This window comes from Dacryopinax primogenitus (assembly GCF_000292625.1).
Source record: "Dacryopinax primogenitus strain DJM-731 SS1 chromosome Unknown DACRYscaffold_17, whole genome shotgun sequence".
NCBI classification, from domain to species: Eukaryota; Fungi; Basidiomycota; class Dacrymycetes; order Dacrymycetales; family Dacrymycetaceae; genus Dacryopinax; species Dacryopinax primogenitus.
Genome location: NW_024467214.1, coordinates 223,272 through 248,049, shown reverse-complemented (window position 1 = coordinate 248,049; position 24,778 = coordinate 223,272). Strand labels below are relative to the sequence as shown.

At 53.5% G+C, this 24,778-nt stretch overlaps 10 protein-coding genes across 10 annotated transcripts; 5 read left to right on the top strand and 5 right to left on the bottom strand.

Annotated features, from left to right (window-relative positions):
- Positions 1-714: 714 nt before the first annotated feature.
- On the top strand, positions 715-1,739 carry DACRYDRAFT_24063 (uncharacterized protein; the record flags this gene model as incomplete). The annotated part of the gene is made up of 1 exon (XM_040773525.1): positions 715-1,739. A coding segment is annotated over exon 1 (238 nt), but the record flags the coding sequence as incomplete, so codon positions are not given.
- Positions 1,740-1,908: 169 nt separating this feature from the next.
- Positions 1,909-3,930, bottom strand: DACRYDRAFT_82796 (cytochrome P450; the record flags this gene model as incomplete). Its single annotated transcript, XM_040776592.1, has 6 exons — positions 3,706-3,930; positions 3,419-3,654; positions 3,046-3,364; positions 2,971-2,992; positions 2,152-2,914; positions 1,909-2,086 (listed from the first exon to the last, which is right to left on the bottom strand). Exons 1-6 carry the CDS (start codon positions 3,865-3,867, stop codon positions 1,909-1,911), a joined length of 1,680 nt encoding a protein of 559 aa, XP_040625849.1. The 5' UTR covers positions 3,868-3,930.
- Positions 3,931-4,311: 381 nt separating this feature from the next.
- On the bottom strand, positions 4,312-6,295 carry DACRYDRAFT_24062 (chorismate synthase). The gene is made up of 4 exons (XM_040773524.1): positions 6,060-6,295; positions 5,708-6,008; positions 5,080-5,659; positions 4,312-5,029 (listed from the first exon to the last, which is right to left on the bottom strand). Exons 1-4 carry the CDS (start codon positions 6,147-6,149, stop codon positions 4,780-4,782), a joined length of 1,221 nt encoding a protein of 406 aa, XP_040625848.1. The 5' UTR covers positions 6,150-6,295; the 3' UTR covers positions 4,312-4,779.
- A 407-nt stretch (positions 6,296-6,702) lies between these two features.
- On the top strand, positions 6,703-8,754 carry DACRYDRAFT_110281 (cytochrome P450; the record flags this gene model as incomplete). Its single annotated transcript, XM_040769033.1, has 11 exons — positions 6,703-7,052; positions 7,103-7,297; positions 7,344-7,450; positions 7,500-7,541; positions 7,586-7,701; positions 7,750-7,884; positions 7,934-8,147; positions 8,199-8,256; positions 8,312-8,440; positions 8,495-8,626; positions 8,673-8,754. The coding sequence occupies 11 exons, from the start codon at positions 6,703-6,705 to the stop codon at positions 8,752-8,754; spliced, it is 1,560 nt and encodes a 519-aa protein (XP_040625847.1).
- A 266-nt stretch (positions 8,755-9,020) lies between these two features.
- DACRYDRAFT_96257 (uncharacterized protein) lies at positions 9,021-10,031 on the top strand. The gene is made up of 2 exons (XM_040777357.1): positions 9,021-9,380; positions 9,434-10,031. Exons 1-2 carry the CDS (start codon positions 9,042-9,044, stop codon positions 9,917-9,919), a joined length of 825 nt encoding a protein of 274 aa, XP_040625846.1. The 5' UTR covers positions 9,021-9,041; the 3' UTR covers positions 9,920-10,031.
- An 851-nt stretch (positions 10,032-10,882) lies between these two features.
- Positions 10,883-12,931, bottom strand: DACRYDRAFT_56662 (FAD/NADP-binding domain-containing protein; the record flags this gene model as incomplete). Its single annotated transcript, XM_040775384.1, has 5 exons — positions 10,883-11,223; positions 11,277-11,618; positions 11,665-12,045; positions 12,093-12,214; positions 12,267-12,931. 5 exons carry the CDS (start codon positions 12,929-12,931, stop codon positions 10,883-10,885), a joined length of 1,851 nt encoding a protein of 616 aa, XP_040625845.1.
- A 933-nt stretch (positions 12,932-13,864) lies between these two features.
- On the bottom strand, positions 13,865-15,595 carry DACRYDRAFT_24056 (uncharacterized protein). The gene is made up of 4 exons (XM_040773523.1): positions 15,470-15,595; positions 14,858-15,412; positions 14,499-14,799; positions 13,865-14,443 (listed from the first exon to the last, which is right to left on the bottom strand). The coding sequence occupies exons 2-4, from the start codon at positions 14,872-14,874 to the stop codon at positions 14,183-14,185; spliced, it is 579 nt and encodes a 192-aa protein (XP_040625844.1). The 5' UTR covers positions 14,875-15,412; positions 15,470-15,595; the 3' UTR covers positions 13,865-14,182.
- A 784-nt stretch (positions 15,596-16,379) lies between these two features.
- DACRYDRAFT_118249 (cytochrome P450) lies at positions 16,380-18,419 on the top strand (the record flags this gene model as incomplete). Its single annotated transcript, XM_040770551.1, has 7 exons — positions 16,380-16,687; positions 16,739-16,927; positions 16,984-17,132; positions 17,187-17,437; positions 17,486-17,892; positions 17,952-18,083; positions 18,138-18,419. 7 exons carry the CDS (start codon positions 16,380-16,382, stop codon positions 18,223-18,225), a joined length of 1,524 nt encoding a protein of 507 aa, XP_040625843.1. The 3' UTR covers positions 18,226-18,419.
- A 1,215-nt stretch (positions 18,420-19,634) lies between these two features.
- Positions 19,635-21,595, top strand: DACRYDRAFT_118248 (cytochrome P450; the record flags this gene model as incomplete). The annotated part of the gene is made up of 7 exons (XM_040770550.1): positions 19,635-19,942; positions 19,996-20,184; positions 20,240-20,388; positions 20,445-20,695; positions 20,744-21,150; positions 21,208-21,339; positions 21,395-21,595. 7 exons carry the CDS (start codon positions 19,635-19,637, stop codon positions 21,480-21,482), a joined length of 1,524 nt encoding a protein of 507 aa, XP_040625842.1. The 3' UTR covers positions 21,483-21,595.
- A 141-nt stretch (positions 21,596-21,736) lies between these two features.
- On the bottom strand, positions 21,737-23,687 carry DACRYDRAFT_110275 (cytochrome P450; the record flags this gene model as incomplete). Its single annotated transcript, XM_040769032.1, has 9 exons — positions 21,737-21,830; positions 21,883-22,161; positions 22,206-22,477; positions 22,526-22,651; positions 22,706-22,821; positions 22,871-22,912; positions 22,964-23,070; positions 23,128-23,316; positions 23,362-23,687. 9 exons carry the CDS (start codon positions 23,685-23,687, stop codon positions 21,737-21,739), a joined length of 1,551 nt encoding a protein of 516 aa, XP_040625841.1.
- Positions 23,688-24,778: the final 1,091 nt, after the last annotated feature.

The following is a 24,778-nucleotide window of genomic DNA, read 5'->3' as shown; positions in this document are numbered from 1 at the left end:
ATTTACGAAGGACAGAAGCACGCGTCTTTCGGAATGTAACCCATCAGGCGGGGTAGCTCATCCTATAATGTCGCAATGTCTGCCATGCCCAAACAGCTGGAATGTAAGATGCAGATGCCAAGGACAAGGCGCGTGATAGTACTTTGTTGGTTGTTTGGGCTATTCGGGTGGATCGATAAACAGTACTAGTGCAAGCATTAGAAAGGAATGAACTGTGCTTCCATGAGCTTGAGTGAATAAGAAGCCAAGGGACCCTTCTCCTCCACACTCTCCCATCGCCATTGAGCGCTCAGTACACTGTCCTCTAGTGTTCAGTGCTAAGTGCATATACTTGCATTGTTTATCTAGTGATAGTGGAGTGACTATCCGATATTGCCCAAAGTGAGCCCTGTCCATTCCCCATTCTCTCACTAATACTCCCAAGATGTCAGACCACACACCAATACCCATCCCACTCCCACTCTCCCACTCTCCCCCAATCCCCATCCTACCCACTCCCACTCCACTCCCCTCCCGCCCTCCCTCCTCAGCACTATCCACAACCCCCACTCCCTTCCTCACTCCCTTCCCCTCCTCACTCCCCACACCCTCCACCTCCCTGCCCAACACAAACGCACTCCATCTCTCTTTCTCCCCTTCTCCCTCTCCCTCTCCATCCCCTTCCCCTCCCCCCTCTCCCCCACCCCCTCCAGCCCCCCGAGTCCATTTCCGCCCTCGAGTACATATAGGCGGTACACTACGCACTCCCGGACTAAGCGGCACTACTTCCGTCAGCTCTTCGTTCTCGGTCCCTCTGAGGCCGGAACCGAGGGAGGGGGAGGGGAAAGCAGCTGGGGGTTGGTTTAGGCGGGCGCTGATAGGCGGGGGGAACGGTAATGGGAGAGGGGAAAGGGAAAGGTTAATCGACTCTGCAAGTCGGTATTACGGGAACGGAAGTGGGAATGGGAACGGCAACGGGAGTGGAAGTGGGAGTGGGAGCGGGCCAAGACTGGCAAGAAGAGTCCTCCCACTAGCAGGTGACCGCACGCCTTCCACAAACAAGAACGGGACGTACGCTCCTTCACCCACCATGTCCATGTCCTACCCCCACCCCCGGCCCCGGCCCTCCCACTCCCACTCCAACTCCCGCCCGAAACCTGCAAGACAGAGATCGACTTCCGCCCCTGGAGCACGCGGACCTACCAGCCCTGCCAGCCCGAGCCCTAGCCCCTTCCCAACCAGAAGAGGCTGGGAAGAACAAGGTCCAGAAGACGAGCGCGCCTGGGAAGAAGCTGAAGCGTATGCAGAGTGTCCAGGTTGGTGCTTGAGCTTGGCAGGCTGGGTGGGTGGGTGTTGTGGGTGCTGTGGGTGTTGCTGGTGCGGGTGCTGCGAGAGGCGAGGGGATGGGGCAGGGGGAGGGGAGGGTGGGTGAGGAGGATGTTGGTGTGCTGAGCTGCTGGAGGACAGGTATGGCGAGAGCCCGTAGGGTGTTGGAGGCGTCAGGCGTCAGGCATTAGGCGTGAGAAGGGGAGAGGGGTGGGACGGGAGGGGTAGGGTTGGTGAGGTGATGTGGGTGGGACAGCGATTTACTGGCCAGCACTAGTGCGTTCCTCCTGAGTGAGGAGTACGCGCACTGTGCATGCTCAGTTGAGTTGAGTTGAGTTGAGTTGAGTTCATTTCAGTTCATTTCAGTTCATCTTGCGCCTGAATACTGTAGTGCCTTTCTTGTGCTCGCGATCCCCTAGGAACCACTCTGGAACCACTCTACTCTGTATCTTAGTCCTTATTTCTTATTTCTTATGGGATATCACTCGCTCTAGCCTGCGCCGGAGGGTGACCACCTAGCTAATACCCAAAGTCGAAAAGTTACCATCCAAATTGACAAATACCAACCCCCGCACCCCCCCCCCCGGACACAGAAGAGCACCACTACTCCACACTAGGATTCTCCCTATAAAACGTGCTCATCCTATACCGTGTCTCTCCCTCATAGACGCTCAAGTCCTCCAGCGCCTGCAGGCCTTCCCGCTCAATTGTCTGCCTGTGCGTTTCAGTGCGGGGCTGGATGCGGCAGGCGAATGGGCGAGGGCGCATGTTTAGCCCGTTCCTAGACCGTGTGAGTGGGATGTCGCAGACAAGCAGAGGATGCATATGGGAAGCGACTCGACTCACGTATAAGCGAATATATCCACCGGCACTTCCCTCCCTTTCTCATCCACCGCTTTCCGGATCCAGAAGCCCCAAAGCAAGCGCGCAACCGTGATCCACGTGCCCTGTTCCGCCAATCCCTGGCCAGAACACACCCTCCTCCCCCAGCCAAACGTCATATACCCCTTCTCATTCGGGAACGGCCTGTTCCTCTTCCCCCCCTGTAAAAACCTCTCGGGGTCGAAGACGTCCGGATCTGGGAAATCACGCGAGTGGTGATGGATCGCCCAGGTGTTTCCTTGTACCCACGTATCCTTCGGTATCAGCCAGCCCTTATAGTAGTCGTCCTGGATCGGAGCATGCGGTTGGCCACCGATGATAGCTACGCTCCGCCAGCGGAATACTTCTTTCACAAAGGCGTTGACGTATGGGAGCGAGGGGGCGTCCCCCAGGTCTGGAGAGCGGGCGTTGCCTACCACTCTGTCGAGTTCTTCCCACGCCTTGGGGAGGCACTCGGGGAACGCACAGCACGCTAGGACGAATGTGACCAGTGTGGAGCTAGAGGTGTCAGACCCTGCGCCGAAGAGGTTCCCGGAGAGGGAAGCGATCTCCTTCTTCGACAGGTGGTTCTTGTCGTTCTCGTCAAAGATGGCTTTCATGTAGTTGTGGTTCTTGCTCTCCGTGGCTGCTTCTTCCGCTAGGGCGTAGAAGAACCCGTACGCTCGGCCGCCGCCCCGCCGGAGACCGTGCATCCAAGGGGCGATTTCGGGCGGGAAGTACGAGAGGACTGACAAGGGTTAGGCCAGGTTAGGTTAGGTACTCGTCTACAGGCAGGAAGCGTACTTGGGAACGTCTCCAGGAGCATCTGAAGAGGATCAGCAGCTTCCAAGCAGCAAGCACCGTCAATCGTATACTCACAGGGAACGTCTTCCCCGGAACGTTCAGCTCAGCCGCCCGCTGCATGACCGCGATAACCTCGGTGATAATAGGATCCGTATCGCTCGCAATCCTCCGTCCATAGCCAATAATACTGACGACACTCGCAGCATAGCGCTCAAAATGCATCACGTACTGCTCCGGCTTACGAAGCACGTCGTACGCCACGATCCGGCTCTCGTCGTCCTGGAAGGGCTTGTAGTTCCGCACTTGTTGGAGACCGACGCCCATGTGCGTGAGCTTCCTGTGCAGGCGCCAGCGTTCGCCATAGGTCATCGTCACCAGGTTGTTTTGCCCAGTTCTGGAGAGTAAAGCGTCAGACAGCGCCCCAAGTCAAAGATAGAAGTAGATTTACCCTAGAGCACCGAATACGACCATATGCGGGCGAGAGGAGTATATCCCCGCCCGCTTGTCGAGCAGGTCGCTCGCAGCCCAAGCGTCGCATATCCACACAGTCGGATTCCTGCCGATCCAGAACGTCAGCACTTGAGTCTTGTACTTCTTTGCCAGCTCTTCGAACAATATCCAAGGTTTCTCGTCAGGGAGTTGGTAGGTGTTGCCGATGATCGGCCAGGGCATTGGGCCAGGTGGCTGCGGAGGTCAGTGTTGCACTTTTCTTCTGTGGGGGGAGGGGTGACGCACCATCTTCTTATGCAACTGGTACATCCATAGCCAGTCGACGAACACTCCTACAGCAGCGAGCAGGACGAGTGCGCCCACCACCTGGAACGTGCCGACGTCCCTGATCGCGCGCTGAAGACCGACGAGTGCGAGCAAGTCGATACCCTTCTCGATGATTGTCATCCTTGAGCTTGCTTGTCGTTGTTCAAGTCCCCGGTGTGGGCAGAGCAGCAAGGCAATAATGGCCCCTCCATCATCCCCAGGGTATATGTATCGTCCCATGGGCGGTAAAGCAGACGTGGGACAGCGCTTCTTACCTTCGCGCTCGTCAGGTGTCAAGACGAACTGTTCTGGCAAAAGGAATCATCCGCACATTCCCCGCGCGGCAATACGGCGCAACGCTTTGTTCCCCAGTCATTCCCCCGCATTCATTTGTACAGTCCACTCGGCCCTCCCCTGATAGCTTTATTCTACGGGGTAACGATATCTCTGGCGGACGAACATCCGTTCCGTAGCTCATAACTCGACGGGCATCGATAACCCGCCCACGTTCCCATCATCCTGTCAAGCCGTATGCAATGTAATGGGATAAGCTGTTCTCCCTTCTTCTAGATGCCGCTGTATGTGTCATGCTAATGTGATAGGAATATCTAAAGTCCCTCGGTCGTCATTTCGGCCATACTTTGTATGGGGTATACGTTTGATGGTCCCTCCACACAGAGGTTGTCGGACCATGGGTATGCCCTTAGCCTGGTCTTTGAATAGCGGGTCAATGGACTTACCCGCATTGTAATTAGTGTTGTGATTGCACCTCGTATATAAGGCAGCCAGTGGTAAACACAAGCAACCCCCTCTATGCCCATGTTGTGTGCATCACCCGTCGACCAATGCAAGGACACCCCCATCGCGTCCTTCTATTTCAGGATATGATCATTGTCTTTTACCTATTCGGAGATGCTACAGGTCAGAGAATCTATGCAGAGCAGTGAAACGCCGTCGGAAGAACGACAAACCCAAGCACAATCACCGCTCAACTCCGGGGCGTTGAAGCCACCACAAACCCATCCCCAATTCCATTTCAGTAGCATCATGTCCCTACTTGGGCAGCACCATCGTCTTCGGCAGTGTGGTAACAGGCGGGAGCAGGCTGACGGCGCCGTTACGCGCGTTCTGGATCATGAGCGCGTCCATGACTACCAACGCTGCCATCGCTTCAACGATAGGTACGGCGCGGGGAACGACGCAGGGGTCGTGCCTCCCGCGAGCAGCTAGCTGGCCAGCAGTGCCGTCGTACTGCGCTGTAGACTGGGCCTGGGAGATCGTCGCGGGGGACTTGAAGCCAACGCTGGTCGCCGAGATTCAGTGGATTGACATTAGCAGTGAGGAGATACGTACCGGAAGTAGACGTCCTCCCCGTTGGTAATTCCGCCCTGGATCCCTCCGCTCCAGTTCGTCTCCGTCCTCAACCTACCCTCACCCTGTACGAACTTATCGTTATGCCTACTTCCTGGGACCTCGGTGCCCTTGAACCCAGAGCCAATCTCGAACCCTTTTGTGGCTGGTACGGAAAGCATCGCATGCGCGAGCTTCGCCTCGAACTTGTCGAACACGGGCTCGCCCAGTCCCGAGGGGACGTTCCGGATCACGCATGTGACTGTGCCTCCGATGCTGTCGAGTGCTTCCTTAGAACGCATGATACGTGCGGTCATCTTCTCTGCTGTGGCAGGGTGCGGGCAGCGGGTAGGGTGGGCGTCGACCTGTGCACGAGTGACGGTTTTGAGGATCTCACGGAACTCGGGGGACAACGCATCTTCCGCGGAATCCTCTTCAACCGAAGGGGCTGTAGAAGAGATACCTGTCGGTGACGGGGTCGAGGGGATCGTGATCTTGCCTACGGACGAGACAAACGCTACGATCTCGATGCCGTATGCCTGTCGCAGATATTTCTCTGCAATCGCACCTGCAGCCACTCGGCCTACATCGAACCATGAGCATACATCACACATAGACAATATATGCGCACCAATTGTTTCACGTGCACTGCTTCTCCCACCCCCCGAGCTCGCCTTAACACCATACTTTGCCAAGTACGTGTAATCCGCATGGCTCGGACGGGGGTACAAGTCCGTCTCGGAGTAGTCGTGCGGGCGCTGATCCTGATTCCGCACGAGCATGGAAATAGGTGTACCGAGCGTGACGCCGTGTTCGAGACCGGACTGGATTGCCACTAGGTCCTTCTCGTCACGGGGTGTTGCGAGTGCCGTTTGGCCCGGACGACGACGGGACAGCTGGACTTGAACGTCGGCTTCGGCGAGCTCCATGCCCTGAGCACGGGTCAGCATGGATCAAGGATGATTGGTGCACAAAGAACTCACAGGAGGGCATCCATCGACGATACATCCAACACTGAGTCCATGGCTCTCGCCGTAGGTGGTTACCTTGAACAGAGTCCCGAAAGTCGACATGGTTTACAAGAGATTACAGAGAAGCACAACAATGCGAGTATTTCGAAGCCCAGATAAAAGATAGACACAAGAGTTGCCAAGCTAGAGATATTTATTTGCCTGAAGTGTATATTTTGTACGTTTTTCGACGTAAGGCGAGGCTGTCCGAGGAGAGGAAGAGAGAGAAGCGGAGAGAGCGGAAAGGACTGACTCGGTTGGCGGAGGTCGACGTTCTCAGGGACCGCCGTTGGCTATTGGACGGCCGATGAGTTGCCGATCTTCGCCGAATAAGAGAGGTGATGGGCACGTGCGTTTTCAATTCATTTTGAACATCAAACGCTCTGATCGTTGGCGGCTGTTGACGTCCATCTACTGCTCTGATAATGACTTTTGTTCGAGGATGTCTGGAATAAGCAGAGGAGAGTTGTGACCTGCATTCAGTGGCATTTACATGAGCTAATCTCTTATTCATTCTTGCACCGCCTCACCGCAATTGAATCGCAATGAGCTCTAGTCTGTCAGTGCTCGTGATCGCGCTTTCTCTCTTTTCTGTCTTGTGCTGCACCAGGCCACCATGTTAGGGATCTTCACGACCACCTCTGTGCGTCTACCGTGGATCTATGCATTTGGGGTTGCAGGATTCCTATGGCTATCTCTCAAGGTGTACCGGCTCTTCCGACCCATCCCATCCCTTCCTCCAGGCCCACGACGCCTGCCCCTGATCGGCAATCTGCTAGACGTGCCTATCAGGGATCGACATATAGCGTACTTCAAATGGTCTGAACAGTACGGACCCGTGATCAGCCTGTCCGTCTTGGACAAAGTCATCATCACCATCAACACGAGAAAAGCGTGGCAAGATATCCTCGAAAAGCGGGCTGGCGTCACAGCGCAACGACCGCATTTCATAATGGGGCACGAAATGTGCGTGGTCATTTTCATGTATTTTTTTGCTCTTACATGCTGGTTGTTAGAGCGGGCCTGGATAAGTTCCCGGGCATCACAAACGATATGGAACTTCATCGACAATATCGCCGATTATTTGCCCAAGCTTTCAGCTCCCGCGCGGTGCAGACGTATTACTGGGGCATCCAAACGCAAGAAATGCGCCGCGCATGTTTGGAGATGCTTGACGGTACTCAGAAGAACCCGATAACGGCGGTGAAGCGGTATGTCAAAATGTGCTTCAGCGGAGCCATGGTGATCCTGGCGTAGTGCGTTGGCTTCTATCATATCTCGGATTGTCTATTCCAAAAAAATAGAAACGTTTGATGATCCTTACATAGTAAGGGTCACTAATCAACTCCGTAACTTTGAGCGACGTTAGTGTTCGCTATGTGCCCGCGTACTGTCCTCTGATTATAGTCTTAGTCTCGCGACCAGGAAGGTACCTGGTGGAGCTTCTTCCATTTTGTGAGTTCTCAAGTTGGCCCGAGTACCTTTCTGACGTATAGCAGTAAGGCACCTGCCGGTGTGGTTTCCCGGCGCCGGCTTCAAACGGGAAGGACTTCGGATAAAAGAAGACGTCCTCGATCTCGTCGAAGAGCCATTCAACGCTGTTAAGCGAGAGATGGTAGGCGCGCGTCATCTCACCCTCTCCACGTACTGACGCGCTCCGCAGATTATGGGCACCGCTTCTCCGTCATTCGTCTCCAAACTGCTGGAGGACGAGAACGGGAAGCGGGCAGATGATCCGAGAGAGGAAGAACTCGTCAAATGGGCTGCAGGTCAGCTGTATCAAGCAGGGATGGACACAGTGCGTCATCCTGCTATGTCCCCGCGATCGTGCTAACATCAAACCGCAGACAAAAGGGATCATAATCTCATTCCTGATCGCGATGCTCAAAAATCCTCACGTCCAAGCACGAGCGCAGGAGGAACTCGACCGTGTAGTTGGAAGAGACAGGCTGCCAACACTTAGCGGCCGAGAGGATCTTCCGTATTGTCAGGCACTTGTACAGGAATGCATGCGGTGGAATCCGGTTGCTCCGACTGGTGTACCACATAGGATGATGCAGGGTTAGTTTGTCCCATTCTATCCCTTGGGGGATTGTTGATGTCGCTTATCAGACGAGATCTATGAAAACTACTTACTTCCGAAAGGGGCGTTGGTTTTCGGGAACATCTGGTCAGCTCTTCCACATATTCTTGTTGAAATCCACTTGACGGGATACATATGATAGGGCGCTAACTCGAGATCCACTCATGTATCCCAACCCTGAAACCTTCATGCCAGAACGACACCTCGCCGCCGATGGGAAGACGTCACTCGGTGCCGAGAGAGGGCGAGAAGTCTTCGGCGCCGGAAGACGGTACGCGTTCATACTGCACACGTATGCGCAGATTTCTTATCTTGGATCGTCCAGAGTCTGCCCAGGGATCCATCTCGCAGAAGCGTCGATATTCATACTTGTGGCAACCCTCCTCTGGTCGGCAGATCTTCGCTTGCCGAAAGACAGGCTGGAAACGGAGCTGAAAGTAGCGACTTCCACTATTATGTATGTAATCTCTTCCAGAAAAGGCCATGCCTGACTTCGTCAATAGGCAGCCGGACGAGATCCCCTGTGAAGTAGTTCCTCGGAGCGGGAACGTGGTCGAGTTGTTGCGCAGTGCCCGGCAAGAATGAGCTCGTATCTCCGAATCTTCAGGATTAAGTCATACAGGGGAAATACATTCTTTACTTTGTCAGCATCTTGTTACCAGGTTTCGTAATCAAAGATGCCATTTCACGGCCAGAAAAGCCAGCATGTGAACAATAAGCCGTGCGGCCTTGTCGGCTTTGTGCCGGAGCCGAATATCTAGTCCGAAGCTTCTTGTTCATGACTGGACCCTTATCCCCTGTGCCCCCCCTCTGGACCACACATGCCCGCAACCGCCCCCAATCCGTCAGACGCCAACGCGGGCTTCTTCACAATGCTACACATCAAGAACCAGTCCATACGACCGACGCGTATCCAATCGCCCGCATCGCAGGCCGCGGCGAGGGAGAAGTACCAGGAGAAGAAACGCAAGCGGGACGAGGAGTCCGTTGACGCACACCCCGCGCCAGCAACAGCAGGAGCCAAAGCGAGTAGGAGCGCAACGCAGGCGAATGGGGCTAGTGGATCAAATGCACATGCTACGAATGAAAGACCTTCGAAGAGGCAGGCGACGGAGAGGAACGCTGCGGCTCGTGAGGCGGCTGCTAGGGAGGCGGAACGCTTGGCCAGGGCTGCGGAGAAAGAGAGGGAGGAGATCCAGAAGAAACTTGTCGTTCGTCCTGCTGTTCTTCACTCCCATCTTTCTCTCTAATTCCGAATGCATAGGTCGACTTCAACACATTCACCATTCCTCAACTGCTCAAGTACATCGCTCTCCACGGCCTTGCACCTCCCATCGACCCATCCCCGCTGTCGCGTGATCAACCACCACCAGCGTCTTACCTGCTGCATCCACCACCACCGCGCCTTCCGGACCCTACGCCCGCCAATCGACCGCAGCGTACCTCCCGCCGTCTGCTCAACGCAAGAACCGGATACCGAGAAGATCAACCCGTCCGACCGGAAGACCTGCGGGAGCCCGTGTACACCGACATCGAGGCGTACCAGGCGGCGCTAGCTGGTATCTGCGCACGACATTTCGACGCGAAGCAGAAGGACGTCAAGGACTCGGAGGTGGTTATGGGGTTTGTGTATGCGATCAAGACGCGGGGTGAGCGTGCCTTTTCGCGCAGGAGGCGGGCGCTCACTGACCCCGCCGCCGGCGCAGACAAGACGCTCCGAGTTGTCCCCGTTGATCGGGTGACAGCGTAAGTGCTCATTGTCTGTCGTCTCCCCTGGTCATCACACATCGCATTGCATTGAATGTAACCCCCCTGTATCTTCCATACCATCCCATTATGCTGCAACTATGTCTGTAATAACTTCTTGCTCAATTTATCCCCCCGTCACCACAAACTGGACAGCAGTAAGGGTGCACGGCGCTTGCCGAACCCTCGGTGCCTCGACGCGGACTTCGTCATGAGTCACGTGACGTTTCAATCCCGATATTTCGGTGCGACCCCCTTCGCCTCCGTTTGTCTCTTCCTTTCCTCTCAACTAACCTACTCTCGAGTCCAATATCCCACGAGCCTCCGTTTACCACGCAGAAAGCCTGAATTCTGGAATGCCGCTCATAACGGAACTGTATTCTTATCTCTCCGAGCTCGGTGCCGGCGACGCTGATCGATCACAGTCAGTACATGAGGAATCAGACTGCGCGCCGATACATTCCTGTCCCGGCGCTAGTAGCCATGTAGGCGCTAGTGGCCATGTATCTCCGTCCGATTAGCAAGAAGTGGTGAACAAAGTGTTGATGACCTATCTCAACGGATGAGGCCATGCCCGCCCTCGATCCTCGAATGATCAGCCTCAATGGACCGATCGTGTGAAGGACCGATGGTTGCCTGAATTCTTGAGCATGGCAGCCACAGATCACAGACCATGCATTTCATTCCGGTACATCTAGCAATTACATGCTCCGTATTCCAAATTGTAGTCGATTCCGTTCTAGTTTAAACGACGATTCCATTCTCATGTTCGTGGGCCGCCCCATTCAACTCCGGTTCTGGCGTGTTCAGTCCACGTGGTTCCTTCTTCGCGTCTCGTTGGATTGAGTAGCGCACGCCGTCCCATGCTCCCGTCTCCAAGGCCTTGATCTCTGTAAAAGGTGTTAGTCTCTGGATGAAAGGAATGTGCGGGTTGATATAAAAGGGAAGAAGGATGACCCGGAATTGATCAAGACTCACGCAGTGCTACCCGCCTGCTATAGAACCTCGCATAGCTTAGGTTTCCGATCATATACCAGAACCCCTCCTGACCACTGTCCCTCCAAACAGCGCGCAACTCTCCCTCCTCGTCCAGGTACCAAGGATCTTTCAACCCAGCGGTGAACTCTTCCCCAAACGTCTGCGCGAGGTTCTCCTTGATCGCCCCGAAGCCTGTGGCGAAGACGACCACGTCCGCAGGCAGGGTGCTGTTGTCCGTGAAGTGGACCACGCCGGGAGTGAGGCGCGAGACTTCACCTCCAGCCTTGAGCGAGATCTCGCCGTCGATGATTAACTGGCTGGCACCCACGTCTGTCATTTGGATTCAGGACGCGAGGATATAGCTGGGAGGGAATCCTGCGCACCGAAATAATACCCGCCTCTCCTGGTGAGCACCAAGAAGAGGTATCCAGCGCCCTGAGGACCATCATCAAGCATGAACCCCTTCTTATCGAGCCCTTCAAGCGTGTCCTTGTCCACGTCCTTCAGCAGCTTAGTACTCTGCGCCATGGTGAGCTTCTGGATATCCATCGGGAAGCTGTGCAGGAGCATGTCTGCCGTATCTACGGGAAGTCCATCTTGCCGGAAACCGGAACGGTTCAAGAGGACCCGAAGAGCGCGTGTGGAGACGACGAGTGTCGGGCTTCGCTGATGGAGCGTCACGCTACCCGCCCCCGAGTTGATCAGGTCTTGGGCGATGTCGTGCGCTTCACAGAGTCAGCACGTCTCGTAGCAGGAGATCACACGACGTACCGGATACCCCCGCGCCAATGACCACCACCTTTTTCCCCTGGAAGCCCTTTGCATCTCTGTACTCGCTGGAATGGAGCACCTTGCCTCCAGCCTTCTCGTACTCCTCCCTTCCCTCTACCTCGGGCAAGTAGGGCACCCCGTTCCAACCACCAGCATATACGACATGCTTCGCCTTGAGCTCCCGTGTTCCCTCAGATCGCTGGATATGTGCGGTCCACTCCTTGGCCTCAGGAGAGTAGGTGACAGAAGAGAGGGAAGAAGATAGCCAGACGTTCAAGTCGAGGTGCGATGCGTACGCTTCGAGCCAGTCACCAAGCTTGTCTGCGGGTGTATAGGTCGGCCAGGTACTCGGGAAAGGAAGATACGGCAGTTGAGTAAACCCTGTTATCTTGTAAGCGGACGCTCCTTAGGTCGACGGGTAGACATACAGACTGGATCGTGCGTGCACAACGAGCTGTATCGCCCACGCCACTGGTTACCTACTCGGGGCTCTTTCTCAATGATAAGGCACGATATACCCATGTACTTCAGCCGGGCTGCCATCATCGTGCTGCCGAAGATCGTCAGCACCCGTTCCCGCAGGACTGAGATAAGGTACGCACCCGTTATGTCCACCACCGATGATCAACACAGTCGGGCCCTCCTGCTCAAACTCGAGCTCCTTTGCTCGCAGTGCGTTCCAGGACTTGCGTGGCGGGTGCTCAACCCGGTGAGCACCGACCTGCTCGATCACGCCATGCAGGCTATCCAGGTTGGAGAAAAGGGCGAAGGCGCACCATTCCGGGTCTGGCTCTGTGGGCAGTCCGTTGGCATTGGGCGCTGGTTCTGCGGGCTCGGGGAGGTAGGGCACCAGCCGGAAGACGAGGCTGGCGCTCCCCCACTTGGTGTCGAACTCTGCGGATGCCTGAACCCAGCTCAGCTCACCCACCTTCACAACCGAGGGGACGAGCTTGTCGGTCAACCGCACGTTCCTAACTTCGCACAGAGCCAGCCTGTCCTCCAGGAACTTGCGTATTGCGGCCTGACCCTGGAAGGCGCGAAAGTCCCAAGTAAGGGACAGCATGTCCTTCCAGTAGGCATCCGGTAGGAGGTGGTCGAGGATGCAGGGAATGTCGCGGGCGTGGATGGCGGAGGCGAAGGAGCTGAGCCAGGATGAGGAGACGGGCGCTGCTGCTGTTGAGGGAAGGAGGGAAGCGCCATGCTTCGTGAAGGATGGGAAGGAGGTTGGGGGCACGTAAGTGCCGTAGTCGAGGGGACGGGCTGGCATCGCTCGAGAGTAGAGATCAAAAGCCGCGGTAGGAAGGTACAGAGAAGAACCGCAATCGATAATGTGCTGTTAAGGTCTTTCAAGCTGTGGATTTTGCGCGTGAAACACTAGAATCCTCCCCGGCTGCACAATGATGAAGGGATAGAGCGCACAAGGACAGTAATCTCAATAGATAGGCACACCTTTCGGGAATGATATAACCCCATGTCCGATAGCGGAAGTCGGATAGGTGACCATAATTAATGTCCATAGGTTTGGGTGGAACGCCAAGGTACCATACACCGGTACGCCGGTTGGTACGGCACGCGGGTGCGGGGAAAGCGGACCTCCGGGCCGACATCGATCACGGCGCCGTCGGCTCGATCATGGTGCGAATGGATTGAATAGAGTTCGAAACACAAGATTGTTTAGGAATACAACAGTCGATGGGTAGCTAAGGTCCTTTAATACGCAAAATATTTGGGAGAGATAGAAAACTCATATATGCTCAAGCATTCTGCAACGCTCGCAGAATCTCCCCGGCGCCCTCATATTTCTCCTTGACATTATAATGGGGAACGGCTTGGGTTGACTATCAACGTCATGTAAGCAAGCCCACGATCCGCGGGCACACTAATCAAGCGACTCACTTTACACCCGGTTGGTCGACCCATATTATCTGCGTCCGGGACCTACACCTTGATCCACGACATCGTCGCTACAGGAATGAAGACAGTTGCCTCAGTCAGATCTTGCCCAGGGCAGACGCGTCCCGTAACCAAAACCAAACGTCCGCGTTCGTAGCGCGTCGAGTCGAACGTCTCCGCCGACGGGAAATCCCGTTCATCTCGTGACATCGTCCTGTCCTTCGTTAATCAGTGTTCTAGCAGAATTGTTGGAATATATACCACACATTGACCATAAGCATATGCCCTTCGGGTAATACGTACTCCTCGAATATTTGCTCCTTACCCATACTATGCAACAGTGCAAAGGGCGCCGGCGCGATGTCTCTTGCAGAACGGCCCAACAGCAGGACAAACGCTCGCGATCTGCCGCGGTAAGAAGATGCTCACGGCCAATCACCTTGTCGGGTTCTGCTTGAGCCATGGTCTGTGTATCGATGATCTGAAAAGAATGCCATAGAAATCTACTCCTCTCCAAAATTCGCAGGGCCTGATCTGCCCGCTGGTCCATAGGGTCATTCTCATCCTTGTTATCGTATCCGTAGGCGAGGTGGCATGCAATTGCTGAGACGGCCCTCGTACACGCTCAGCTTAATAACCGAGCTCTGAGCTTCATGTATGCGCGAGCGCGATCCAGCACTGACCGCACAATCGCGCTGCGGTACTTTCCCGATCCAGAAAGCATATCGAGCGCCACTCGGTGGAACTGATGAGCCTGCTCGTCTCCGTATGCCTGTACGACCCGCGGACTGAGAGCGACGGATAACATCCAGCGGCACTCCTTGTGTAGCTTTGGAACGGCTGTTTGGGATGAATCCTGTGCCTGACCGATCCTGATAGAGAAGTCCTGATAAGACATTCAAGGTTTCTTGCAGCGATCTGGGACTGGGCTGCATACGTACAGCTCTTGCACCATCACCATTCTTGGTCAATGGCTTGTTGATCCATGCACGTTTCTCCATTATCTCAAACGCTGCCCGGCGACTATTGACCACCGACAGCGCAATGCTCGTCATTCTGATGGTCAAGATGTCCGGGTATTTGTCGGCCCGTCTCTTGAGATCATGACACCAGTTAGGCGGCAAGGTCAACATGCCCAGGATGGGAATGCACGTGGGCTGGGTGGGTGGGGTCCCGACGCTGAGCGGATGATGCTTAGCAGAGATATGAGAAATATTATCCCGAGGCAGATAAGAGTGGCATCTATCAGAGGCAAATCAGTCAGCGCTATAGTCTGGCCAGTTGGTAGGAGGCTTCAGACAGAGCGACACGTAGCATCAGAATACGCTGCGATTTGCCCAAGATGCGCCTTCACTCTTGCTGACAAATGGATGACAAATCGACGTCGCAAGAATTTCACCTTTGATGGTGCCTCCATGTTCTGTTTTTTTCGCCAGGTACAAACAGATTGATGATGCTCTGCATCTGCTCCTCGGGTTTCCCTGCACGAATATCAGAGTCCAAGATAAGGGAACAGAAGAAAGCCTTCAGCAGGTACGAATCAGGCCTCCTTCTTTCTTGCACAGCTTGAACGATGCGCGGAGATTCATATAAATGGCGTTCCATCGATGGTTCTGATGTGTAAACGAAGCAAACACAAGTATCGACCAACGCATGACCATCTCACACATCAACTCGCGTAACACCACCTCCCCCCTGTGCACAAGCGATTCCATTCCATCAGCTCGAACTAAAACAGAATTCCAACGGCCGCGGAAATACGCTGAAAGTGATAGTTCGAAGCTCGCAGTGGACCCGCAGTGGACCCGTAGATCGGAGGCATGCCTGAGCATTTCAAGTCAAATGAGGCAGAGACCTGCACCGGTGCAAAGGTAGGAGGGAGATGATGCTCGTTCCAGGAAGATATCCTTACCGGCGGAGCACTGATATGTCTCCCGGAAGATCATGCATATGTAGCGCATCAGAGATGGTGTGTGTCGAGAAGGGAAATCGAAATGATCTGCCAGGACCGCTTCCTCTAGGCTTTGCTGTAGGATTCTTTGAGATCCATTGGGTCGTAATTTATACAAAGAGATATGAGATAACTGTGCGGCGGTGGGGACAACAGCGCTGGGGGACTTCGGTCTATGATGACTCCGGCCACCGGAGGGGGTACTTCGGCCCTATTTTCTCATCGGGACGGAAGTAAATGCACAAACGAAAATCTCGCCCGCGTGACGCGCCGCTCGTTGCCATTTCACCACCACAGCATGATGGGCGAGGATCAAATCAATTATGTTATCTGCTTCACTTTGGATAACCTATCAGATTTTCCGTGCTGTCTTAGAACGTGGGTCTTCCACGTTTTGGATGACACAAGGAAAGACGTCAACGCTTTTGGTTCTCTTTCCAAAACAGACCTGTGCAACAGAAGCGACTACGGTGCCGGCACCCCCTGCTGCCAAAGACGCGTCTTATCAGCCTAATATCCTTGCCCCAGTACTTTGTCTATATTTGTCGCCATCAAATTGCCCTCCGATGCCCGGAACACGTTGATGAGCAGAAGGACAGGGTGTGGCTTGCTTATGGACATTATGCGTGCCCTGAGGAGCTGCACCGCTATCGTCTTCAGTCACTACAATGCATCATGCATCTTTCCCCGTGCCTGACGGCGCCCTGAATCGTCCACTTGGAAAGACACATAATTCCCACCATGCAATCAACATGCACGACTCACATGGATCCGGTGGCTCTTTCCCTGTTATAAAGGACACGACAAGACATCCATTCAAGTGCCCACGTCCTGCTTCCTTCTCTACTTACCAAGCCAAATAGTTTTTGTAATGTTGCTGGCGACCTTTGTCGCAACCTGTGTTCTCTTCGTTTCCGTGGTTATCTTTCGTGTATATCGCTCTCAGCGCCTTCTCCCTTCCGGGCCGAATCCAATTCCCCTCATTGGTAACATCAAGTTCCCGATCTCTCGTTTGGACAAGTTTCAGCTATGGGCTGAGGAATATCCGGAGGTCATGACGCTTCGTGTCTGGGGCCAAAATGTGATCGTGCTCAACTCCTTCCGCGCTGCAAGTGAAATTTTGGAGAAGCGTGCGGCATCCACCAGTATCCGACCCCAAAGGCCGATGTGCCATGAGCTGTGCGTATTGCCTTCTTGTGTTTCCGCGAGAGTATGAACACGTTTCCACAGTGTCGGCTTCAAGAACACTACAAGCCAGACCAATGATATGGTTCAGCACAAGGTGTATCGCCGCCTATTTCTCTCCGCCCTATCCCAACGCGCCTCTCAGAGCTTCTGGGCGATGGAAGAGCTTGAAATGCGAAAAGCTGCCCTGCAAATGCTAACCACGCCTGACAAGGCGAAGAATGCACTGAAGCGGTGCGTTTCACCTATAATATGCCACTTGAAGGACGGGGTGTATTTATAATGACCAGGGCTATTTCCGCTATTGTTTTCCATGTTGCGTACGGTTACAACATTGGCACTGATGGCGATTCATTCGTAAAAAGAATCGAGCACTTCATGGGGATATATCAACGCCTGTTACGACCCGCCGAGTTCCTCGTTGATATCATTCCCCCTCGTAAGTGGCCTGAATAGCATCACCTCAGTGTCGTTGCTCACAAATATGATGTAGTGAAACATATTCCGGAGGGTTTCCCTGGGGCCAGCTTCAAGCGGACGGCAAGAGAATGGAAGGAGATGAAGGAGAACATATACGAAGAGCCTTTCCAGCGCGTCAAGCGGGACATGAGGGCTGGAAACGCTCTCCCTTCGTTCACTCAGCACCTTCTGGAAGAATTTCCGGACCAAAAAACCACCACGAAGTACTCCGAGGAGCATGTCCGACTTGCGGCCGGGAGCATTTACACCGGTGGCAACGATAATGTACGTCCCGGTCAAAAATCACAAGTTATTATTGCTGACAATGTCCAGAATGCGGCAAGTGTGCAGAGCCTGTTAGCCGCCATAGTTCTCTTTCCCCACGTACAGGCCAAAGCCCAGGCGGAGCTCGACCGAGTTGTCGGACGTGAACGCCTGCCTTGCATAGCCGATCTCGACAACCTTCCATACTGCGTTGCCATTGTCCAAGAGCTCTTCCGCTGGCACCCTGCCACTCCTTTCGCTCTTCCTCATGCAATGGAGAGAGATGAAGAATATCTTGGTTACGTCCTTCCCAAGGGCGCTACCGTCTTTGCAAACGTCTGGGCGATGACCCGCGACCAGACTGCATACCCATCGCCTGAAGAGTTCATTCCGGAGCGATACCTGTCAACCCAGGAAGATGGTAGTATCAAGCTGAAATCCGGGCGTAGTGCTCTCGCTTTTGGCTTTGGTCGTCGGTATGTCACCTGAATCCGATCTACTGACAAGATCATTTCACTGAGACGCCCGCATATAGGGTATGCCCAGGAGTTAATCTGGCCGAAGCGGTTGCTTTCGCCAGCTTGATTTCCATCCTCTGGTCCTCCACCGTATCCTGGCCTCCAGGAACAGAAAACGACCCTATCGAGTTCGAGACGCACGGTGTTCAGTGAGTCACTCAAGACGTGCCTGCCCCAATCGCTGACTTATGATCTATCGTAAGCTGGCCGAAGGAGTTCCCGATCTCGTTCAAGGAACGGTTCCCAGACGCTATGGAGCTCTTACGTGGTGCGATTGATGTCGATAAATAAGCGCTCGTGCTGGAGTGTTCTCACAGGCTGAAACACGGGCAAAAAAAAGCTGGTCCAGCACGTGTTCCAGACTGCACAGAGATGGATGGGTAGCCAGCTGCAGTGGTGGTGATGGCCAAGTTATATATTAGCGTATGTTTCTCCCAGATACTTGCTGGGATACGCTGGAATAGCCAATTATGGATATATTAGTTGTCACGTTTCAATATCCACTTGGATATCCAGGCAGCACAGGCTCTGGGTGCGGCACACAGAACGAACATAGCACATTTTTTTTGTCTATGACACGTTCTGTGTCCGGCGAACTGCTCGACCGGAGACTACTACTCTCTGCTTCTTTGAATCTCTCTGTGGTCTGGATGCGGAATTCGTCTGGCTGGCTAGGATACCATCATCAATAACTGAACCAAACCATCTTGGGAGCTTTTTAGCAAGAAACGCAGGAGTACGCTGAACTGTGTATAAATACTCTCACTGGAGAACGAGAAGCTGACGGTCGGCAGAAGGCGGTGTCTTCCATGCATCGTCGTCGATGGTTCAGTTTCTGGAGGAGGTCAAACAGATGCGAAAAAAGACCATCAAAGAAGACACCGCCTTGATATACGAGAGAGATCGGGGACATCGGCCAGCCGATTTCCCACGATAGGACGGAAGCAACTAGGGTTTCGTTTGGGACCAGCGCCCTAGCTTGCGGGGACGGCATTCGTCATCAACATCCTTTGATACACGAGGACGAAACCCGGATTTGCTTGCTTGAGGAACGCTCGTCAACCTGCTGAACTTTGATGAATCGGCCCTGTTGACGACACGATGCCCCTGGATCAAAGTCGGCATCCTTGAGTCGGCCTTCCTGAGGTCTGTGGGATATGACATAGCCGAGTTACGGATCCAGAGGTGACCGAATCGTCTCTCGAGGACACTAGATGCTGCCACTTGACTGTGGTCCGATCCATCAACATGAGAGCAACCATACTCTGATATCCCGATCGTCGCGATCCCTTCGCTGCTCCACGCCCGACATGGTCCATCGTTTCTCCACTGGGACTATGACTTCAAGTGCGCCGCTGTCGGGCGGAGTTGTGGAACACGCTATCACATTCCCGTGATGGTCATCATGCGCCCTCAGCCGGTAGCATAGGATGGAGCGATTTCGGCCATCGCACGAGTTATTCCAGTGCTCCGGGCCTTAGGAGATGGGGAACCGACCGGGGATGCGCGGCTACGATCAAGATGTAGCAATGCCAAGAATCGAACTTTTAGATGGAGATTGGGGTTCTTTCATTTGTCAGTGTTTATAGGGCACCCTGCCCAGCGCATCTCTCACACCATTCCAATTGCTCCGCAGGTACTTTTTCCATCCACTCATCATCACATCCTGGTTGTCTGGTACAATCTGGATGTCTTTCGCAATGTCGTTGACGACCTTCGTCGAAATTTGTGTTCTTAGTGCCCTGGTGGCCCTCTATTTTGTGCTACGGTCTCAGCGCCTTCTCCCCCCCGGACCGAATCCGATTCCCCTCCTTGGTCGCATCAAGTTCCCCGTCTCTCGTTTGGACAAGTTCCAGCTCTGGGCTCAGAAGTATCCGGATATCATGACACTTCGCATCTGGGGCCAGAACGTGATTGTCCTCAATTCTGTGCAGGCCGCAAACGATATCTTGGAGAAACGTGCCGCATCTACCAGTATCCGTCCTCAGCGTGTAATGGCCCATGAGCTGTAAGTGTTGCCTTTTCCACTTGCTGGAAATGTCAAATAAATGTGTTTTGCAGTGTAGGGTACAAGAACTCGACAAGTCAAACCAATGATATGCTTCAACACAAATTATTTCGGCGTCTGTTTGCAACTGCGTTGTCCCAGCGAGCCTCTCAAAACTTCTGGGAGATGGAAGAGCTTGAAATGCGAAAGGCCGCCTTGCATATGTTGACGGTTCCCGGCGATTCTACTAATGCTCTGAAGCGGTGAGTTGCACAATTGACTGATATGTGAAGAGCGAAGTATACTTACTGTATACAGGGCCATGTCCGCAATTGTTTTCTATGTCGGTTACGGCTACAATATCAAGAACGATGGCGACGCGTTCATCACCAAAATCGCCGACTACATGAAGGTATATCAACGCTTGCTACGTCCGGCCGAATTCTTAGTTGATATTCTACCTTCTCGTGAGTGACATGTCTTTTTATATCGCCATCAGGACTCAAAATAACATACACATCAGTGAGACATATTCCTGAAGGGCTCCCTGGAGCCGGCTTCAAGCGCTCAGCAAGACAGTGGAAGGCGACGAAAGAGCATATTCATGAGGAGCCCTTCCAACGTGTCAAGCGCGATATGGAGCACGGAAATGCCTTGCCGTCGTTCACTCAGCACCTTCTCGATCGTCTGCCTGATCAAAAGGTTTCTTTCAAATATACCGAGGAGCATATAAAACTCGCCGCGGGGAGCATCTATACTGGCGGGAATGATAATGTACGTCTCTGTCATGCATATGAAAGAACTCCTGTTGACACCGTTCAGAATACATCTTGCGTGCAGAGCCTCTTGGTCGCCATGATTCTCTTCCCTCACGTGCAGAGTAAAGCCCAAGCGGAGCTTGACCAGATTGTCGGTCGCGACCGTCTTCCTTGCATTGACGATCTCAATGACCTGCCCTACTGTGGTGCCATTGTACAGGAGCTCCTTCGCTGGCAACCCCCTACCCCCTTTGCTCTTCCTCATGCATTGGATCAAGATGAGGAATATCATGGCTACGTTCTTCCCAAGGGCGCTACCATCTTGGCCAACGTATGGGCGATGACGCGTGACGCGACTATCTACCCCTCACCCGAGGAGTTCATTCCCGAACGGCACTTATCAATCCAAGAGGACGGCAGCATCCGGTTACCCGCCACTCGTCTTGCTCTTGCGTTTGGATTTGGGCGCCGGTACGTCAACTGATGTTCCGCGTTGTCATCACTGTTCCTGACTTCCGCATCTGAAAGAGTATGTCCTGGAACCAATCTGGCAGAAGCTGTTGTTTTCGCAGGCGTAATCACGATTCTCTGGTCCTGCACTGTCTCCAGGCCTCCTGGAACAGAAAATGATCCTATTGAGTACGAAACATACGGTGTTCAGTGAGTCAGTCCCGGTGTGCTTCCTTCAGTGTCCTGATATAGGAGCCCTTCTAAGCTGGCCAAAGGACTTCCCTATTTCGTTCAAAGAGCGGTTCCCAGGGTCTTTGGATCTCCTTAGCAAGGCCATTGATGCCAACGAGTAAGTGCAGCTACGTACCAGGAGTCCTGTTGCAAAACTTCAAAATGGGGAAACCACTTAAAGGCAGCTAAAAAGAGCGTCGCACACTAGTGCTGGAAGGTAGCCAACATTGGAGAGGGGTAGATTGAATTACTATAAAATGTTGAATAACTCATGGTTGTTGCTCTATTGTATCGCACACAGCCTCTCAGACACCACGCGTGCCAAGCCCCGTCCAGCTTCACTTGTACACAGTCACAAATACTCCGCCCGTTTTCCTCAACAAGAGTCGCTTTTTTTCAGGGACGACCGCAGGATTTTCTCTGCACCCTTGAACCTCTCCGTGGCCCGGATGCGGAATTCGTTTGGCTGGCTAGTTAAATCAACATCAACAATCAATACAACTCGACTGTGATTTTACTTACTTTACGGTGGACTCCTCCAACCACACCACTTTCTCTCCCTCGGCGAGCTTAAATTTTAGTGTCCACAACATAGTCACAACCGCCGCGAAGAGTGTTGCCTCGGCAAGCTGCTTGCCTGGACAACTTCGTCTTCCAAACCCAAACCCAACTGCGCCAAGAGGGATGGCTGATCCGCGACTAGCGTTCCAAGCGATAGGAGTTGATGCTGTAGACGGGAGGTAGCGTTCCGGCATGAATGTTTCTGCAGATGGGTAATCCCGCTCGTCACGGGACATCGCCCTGCTCTATTCAGCCATCGCCTGGTGCCAAATAATCTGACCCACCATACGTTGGCCATGAGCAGGGACCCCTCAGGAAGCGTCCATCCCTCAAAGCTCTCCTCGCGGTCCGATTTATGCAGCAGTGCAAACGGGGCGACCGGCTGCCAACGGAGCGTCTCATCTACCATCGCCGAGCAATAGGGGAGGCTTTCGCGATCGTCCATTCGGGGTGGACGGCTGCGGCCGATCACGAGATCAAGTTCCATCTGTGCCGCAGCTTGGGTATGGGGAAAGAGCACCAACGCAGCCAGGAGGTTGTGTATTGCCGTAACCGTCTGATGCACGGTTAAATCAGTATGCTTGATCTATCAAGAGGAACTTACCGTCCCCGATCCTGCCGTATGGAACGACATTGCACCCCACATGATGTGTTCCTTCGAGATGGTCTTGTCGCTCTTGAGGTCTTCAAGCAACGTTGCGACAAACGACGATTTGGCTGTCCCTTTCGCCTGCGGAGTGGGTTTAGCAAGTGGATTGCTTGGCGCATACTGAGAGGCACGGACAATATCCTTCTCGGTCATGCGGAAAGAACGCTCTCTGATGTCCTCGTATTCTCCTTTATACTGCTTTGCCAATCGGAGGAAGCCGGTCCCTGGAAGCCACTCTGGGAGGTATCTGACTGCAAAGCTTTCAGCCAGCTAAACTCCGTATTCTTTGATAGCGCTCACGTATTGGCAGCACATCGACCAAGAAGAATCCAGGAAGTAGAACTAAAGCTTCCGGTCAGATGGCTCAGAATATTATTTGTGCACGTTACCCACTCTGCTCTACCAGATCCGCCGCCTTGTTCACCTGAGCGAGGAGCGGATCATCTTTGCCCTGGACTTCGTACCCGTACGCGATCCGGAGAGCAATGGCCGACACTGCTCTGTTATCCATTCGACTTGGTCAGCAAATGGAATTCAACAGTGTGTGGCCACAGTACCTGTTGATCGAGTTGAGGTAGTTGTCTGGAGAGGCAAGTATCTCGCTCGTTACTTGCCGCATTTGCTGGATCTGATGAGCCCCGCAACCTTCGACCAAGCGTGGGCTCAGTGCGATAGAGAAGAAGCGCCGGAAATCTTTGTGAAGGTGGAAGTTTCTTGTGAAAGCCACTTCGGTGTCCAGCCCAGACCTGTACGAACGTAAGTTACACCAAGGAAATTTGTGGTATGCGTACAGCTGGTGAGCCATGACCGTGTTTGGTCTACCCCAGGTTGATGCAGCCCGTTTTCTCAGGAGGTCTGATGCTGCCTGTCGGTTGTTCAACACCAGGAGAGGAACACCCATCATCTTGAGTGTCATCATATTCCCGTATTGGTCTGCCCAGTGCTTAAAAGAAGCCCGATAATCTTTCGGCTTCGAGAGATTGCCCAGGAGGGGTACAGGGTTCGGACCTGGTGGAAGAGACTGCGCCAGGCTAGTCTTGATTTTGGATATGAGCAGCAAGAAGACGAGGCAAATCGCAAGCACGATCCATGCTGAGGGAGAGAGGAAGAGTGTCATGTTGGGAGCTGTTTTTTTGTCGTCAACTCCATCAATGCCACTCTGATTTATATGACTCCAGAGACCATAGCTCACCGGATATGCAGGAGGAGGAGTGGAACCCACATATACAGTGGTATCGAAATGTATCGTACACCCGTATATACGTGTGCAGTGCAGACAGCACTCCTATGTTTCTCATTCCATTGATAACTGTACGTCATGGTTGAAGAAGATTCGGCCACTATCAACATTGGTCACCGCCAGGGTCCAGGTCGTTTTGAGGACTGCATAAACCTTTAGAACTGAATTGAAGAGCAAGAGAATTTGCCGTGGAAACTGACATCTGTCTCAGCTTACGCCTTGCACATACGGAATTTCCGGGGACATTGAGATACAACTTCGCTTGGCGGTGTTTCACCATCCCGATCGATGCAGTCAGGGTCTATATCTATAACATGGCGCCCCAGGCTGAGCTTGATGGAAAGGGACGCGGAAGTCCACCTGTTTCGGGGGGTTGTATTCAGTGTCCACAACGCGTCTGATCTCAGTTAGCCACGTATCGGCAGTCAAAGCGGCTTCTGCCCGTGGATGAAATGCTTTGTTGGGGTGAGGCCTCATCCGGTTGGTGTCAGAGTCATCTCAATAACACCGTAAACATAGCCGAATAGTTCCGACCACCTTCACATTTATAAATGCCCCTCTATGATGTTCCTCTATAACCGGTCCTCCATTGATCATGAGACTGACCGAAAGCCCTTGCACTCTTTGTTATGCAGAGGGAGCCCTTGCCTATTGTGAGATCCATTTATTGATGCGCGGCAGAAGCAAGTCCAAGGCGTCGTATGTCTTGAAAGACGGGTACTGACTGTATGCAGAGCCGTCCCGCAATTGCATTGGATACATGGCACACCATCAAAAGGGGTGGCCCCACTTCTCCCCACAACGCTCACATGAAAGGTGGTGCGTTCGACGCTTTCTACACCCTGCTCTGCTGTGTTGTCACACTGGCAGCCGTCGACTTCTGTCACACTTCCTTGTGCATTGGATATGGATGAAAGTTTCGAGGCTACATTCTTCCCAATGGCTCGCCAACCGATGCTCCATCCTGC

Excerpts from the sequence above, each read along its gene's own strand:
- DACRYDRAFT_24062 (XM_040773524.1), bottom strand. The coding sequence starts at position 6,149 with ATGTCGACTTTCGGGACTCTGTTCAAGGTAACCACCTACGGCGAGAGC. Across the intron at positions 6,009-6,059 it reads TCGTCGATGGATGCCCTCCT|GGCATGGAGCTCGCCGAAGC; the intron begins GTGAGTTCTTTG and ends ACCCGTGCTCAG. Across the intron at positions 5,030-5,079 it reads GGGGAGGACGTCTACTTCCG|CGTTGGCTTCAAGTCCCCCG; the intron begins GTACGTATCTCC and ends CTCGGCGACCAG.
- DACRYDRAFT_96257 (XM_040777357.1), top strand. The coding sequence starts at position 9,042 with ATGCTACACATCAAGAACCAGTCCATACGACCGACGCGTATCCAATCG. Across the intron at positions 9,381-9,433 it reads AGATCCAGAAGAAACTTGTC|GTCGACTTCAACACATTCAC; the intron begins GTTCGTCCTGCT and ends CCGAATGCATAG.
- DACRYDRAFT_24056 (XM_040773523.1), bottom strand. Across the intron at positions 14,444-14,498 it reads ATGGTGATGGTGCAAGAGCT|GACTTCTCTATCAGGATCGG; the intron begins GTACGTATGCAG and ends ATGTCTTATCAG.